At 51.4% G+C, this 2,711-nt stretch overlaps 1 protein-coding gene across 1 annotated transcript; it reads right to left on the bottom strand.

The window, feature by feature from the left end:
• Positions 1-353: 353 nt before the first annotated feature.
• Positions 354-2,482, bottom strand: LOC102953597 (C-reactive protein). The gene is made up of 2 exons (XM_007084280.3): positions 2,228-2,482; positions 354-1,638 (listed from the first exon to the last, which is right to left on the bottom strand). The coding sequence occupies exons 1-2, from the start codon at positions 2,289-2,291 to the stop codon at positions 1,031-1,033; spliced, it is 672 nt and encodes a 223-aa protein (XP_007084342.2). The 5' UTR covers positions 2,292-2,482; the 3' UTR covers positions 354-1,030.
• Positions 2,483-2,711: the final 229 nt, after the last annotated feature.

The following is a 2,711-nucleotide window of genomic DNA, read 5'->3' as shown; positions in this document are numbered from 1 at the left end:
CTCAGCGAGCACTGCGGGATCTTCAGTGGCATTAGAAGTCGCGGGGATCCCAATATGCCTTACAGCAAAAGAAATCACTGATGTGGAGGAAAGCCTTAAAAAAAGAAAAGCTCCTATTATAAGGACAAAGCACGTAGGTTCAGAGAAGTCTGGGCGATGATAAATGAGAAGGCAAAATAATGGAAATATCACACGAGGAAAACTGGTGGTCCTGAGGAAAAAAGAACAAATTAAACAGAAACGACAACAAAACGTTTCTCTTTAGCTTTTTAAACCTTCAAATTCAAAGGATTAAATAATTAGAGAGAATTCTAAATTCCAGTGACCACATCCTGATGGATGGGGGGGGGGGGTGGGGGGGTCAGAACACTGGAAAAATTCTCTTCCTGGGTTATGCAGATAACTCATGAAAGCACAATAAAATGGGGTGGGTTTGCCTTTAAAAGGAAATTAAAATGCTGGCAGGACCTCGGGTAAACATATGCCGTCTTCCGGGAGAAAAAAACACAAAAGTTGGCTCACTTCCTCCTAGAGACACTTAAAATGCATGGCTCTCCATCTTGACCAAACACTGCACTCACTTGGAGAACTTTAAAAACATCGACGGTCCTGCAAAGCAGATGTTCTTTTCAGTTTATTTATTTATTTATTGGCGAGAGGCACGGACAAGTGCGAGGCGGGGGAAGGGCGGAGAGAGAGAGAGAGAATCCCAAGCCGGCTTCACACTGTCAGCGCAGAGCTCGCCGTGGGGCTCCGACCCGCAAAGCCGTGAGATCATGACCTTTGCCGAAACCGAGAGCCGGACCCTCAAAGGACTGGGCCACCCAGGCGCCCCTCCCCCAGGTCAGGTGGTGTGGTCCTGAACAGCCCCGCTGCCCGGCGCTGTCCCTTGTGCTGATGAAAACAGAGGGAAACACGGCCCCCCCACGTGTGTAGGGGTCCCCCCTCAGAGCCGGATCGAACGAGGGCCATGTGAGGTGTGACCCCACCGCCCACCCCCAGGAGGCAGCTCCGGGACTGGCAGAAGGTCTCAGGTCCACAGCTGGGTCTTGACGAACACTTCACCTTGTGCTTCGTAGCTCAGCTCCTGCCAGTTCAGGACGTTAGCGCTGAAGGCCTTACCATTGTAGACGGAGTTTATTTCGACTGGTGACAGCACAAAGTCCCACATGTTCACCTCTCCAATGTCTCCCACTAGGGACTGGTTCGTATCAAAGTTGCCAGCAAAGGAATCCTGCTCCTGCCCCAGGATGATGCTTGCTCCTGCCCCCACAGTGTATCCCTTCTTCAGACTCGTCCTCACCATGGGCCTCCCATCCACCCAGAGCTCTACAATCCCTGAGCTGGACTCCCAGCTGATGCAGAAGTGCATTGGTGCATAAGACTTCTCCGGAGTCTTGAAGTAGGCGTCCGAGCCACCCACAGATACGCTGTATACTCCACTCTTGTACTTGAAGAGGAGGATCTCATTGCTCTGTGTCCTGGTGGCGTAAGAGAAGAGGCTATATGGGCGGGTCAAGGCGGTATAGACTCGCAGGCATACGGTGAAAGCCTTCAGTGGCTCCTGGACCTGAGCAAACAGGGTTACAAAGGACTTATCGGACTCTATGGGGAACACAAAGGCCTTTTTTTGCATGTCTGTGGGATAGAAAAGAGAGAGAGAAAATGGCGGCAGTTGAGTTACGTTAAAAAACAAAATTCAGAGGAGTAAATTTAAAGATCTAATTGGCCTTATTCCCTGATTCCTGAATTGGGCAGCATCCCTTCCAGCAGAAAGAAAGGAGCTCTGAGAACTACAGGGTAGAAGGTTCAGGGAGAGCAAGTTTCTAGCAAGGGGTAGATTACTTCAAGCAGGGTCACCGTCCTATGGGGGGAGGAAGGGCTGCTCTCGGGCGAATTAACCTCGTTAGTGCTGACCAGCTTGCCAACCAGATTGACCAGTTAAAGGTTCTATTCCAGGGGGAGGCTGGCACTGAAATCAGGTGAGGTAGTCTCGGTTTGCCGATGTGGGTGGGGCTTAACACAAGCGATTCCATGAGGGCCTGTGGTCTCTCTTTTAACAGCTTGTTAGGCCACGAAGCTGTATCCTGTCACTATGTGGATTTAGAAACCAGACTGCCCTCTTCCCCGGACCACCACCCCTTCCCCGCGCTGGCCATTTTCCCCATGGCCTTACACAGCCTGGCCGGGAGACGAGAACTCAGCGACCATCCAGAGCCGCGCTTACCGCTTTGGAGAAAAGCTCCAGGGAGGCCGATGACGACCAGGAAACACAGTGACAACTTGTCCATGTCTCCGCCCCGCCGTCCCCGGGCCCGGAATCCGGGTTCTCGTCGTGGAAAAAGTATTGGCAGCTGGGATCCCCATCTCTGGTCTGCTCTGCTTGACCTTTTATGAGCCGCAATCACAGTGACTTCAGCTGATGGGTAAATGATTCTCCAAAATTGCCCTCTGGTGCCATGAATCAAAGCCCGAAGAGCAAATAAACCAAGATAAATCGCAAAATGAGAGATCAATGTGGGTTATTTATTAGCGACGCTGCGGTGCCTGCTGGTTCTCCAACAGTGCTGGGTGGCAGTGCTTGGTGAACTAAAACAGTCACATCCTGGAAATCCATTCTAGAATATCGGGCGGGGTGGGGGTGGGGTGGCTTGGGGGGTAGAGGAGGCTTTATTCACAAAGACAACCACAACTTAGAAAATTGTGGGCAC

This window comes from Panthera tigris, chromosome F3 (genome assembly GCF_018350195.1).
Source record: "Panthera tigris isolate Pti1 chromosome F3, P.tigris_Pti1_mat1.1, whole genome shotgun sequence".
Lineage (NCBI taxonomy): Eukaryota > Metazoa > Chordata > Mammalia > Carnivora > Felidae > Panthera > Panthera tigris.
This window is presented reverse-complemented; position numbering and strand designations above follow the sequence as displayed.

What these genes read in the sequence shown, in the direction of transcription:
- LOC102953597 (XM_007084280.3), bottom strand. Translation starts at nt 2,291, where the DNA reads ATGGACAAGTTGTCACTGTGTTTCCTGGTCGTCATCGGCCTCCCTGGA. An exon ending in TGGAGCTTTTCTCCAAAGCG is followed by an intron (nt 1,639 to 2,227) that starts GTAAGCGCGGCT and finishes TCTATCCCACAG; the next exon opens with ACATGCAAAAAAAGGCCTTT.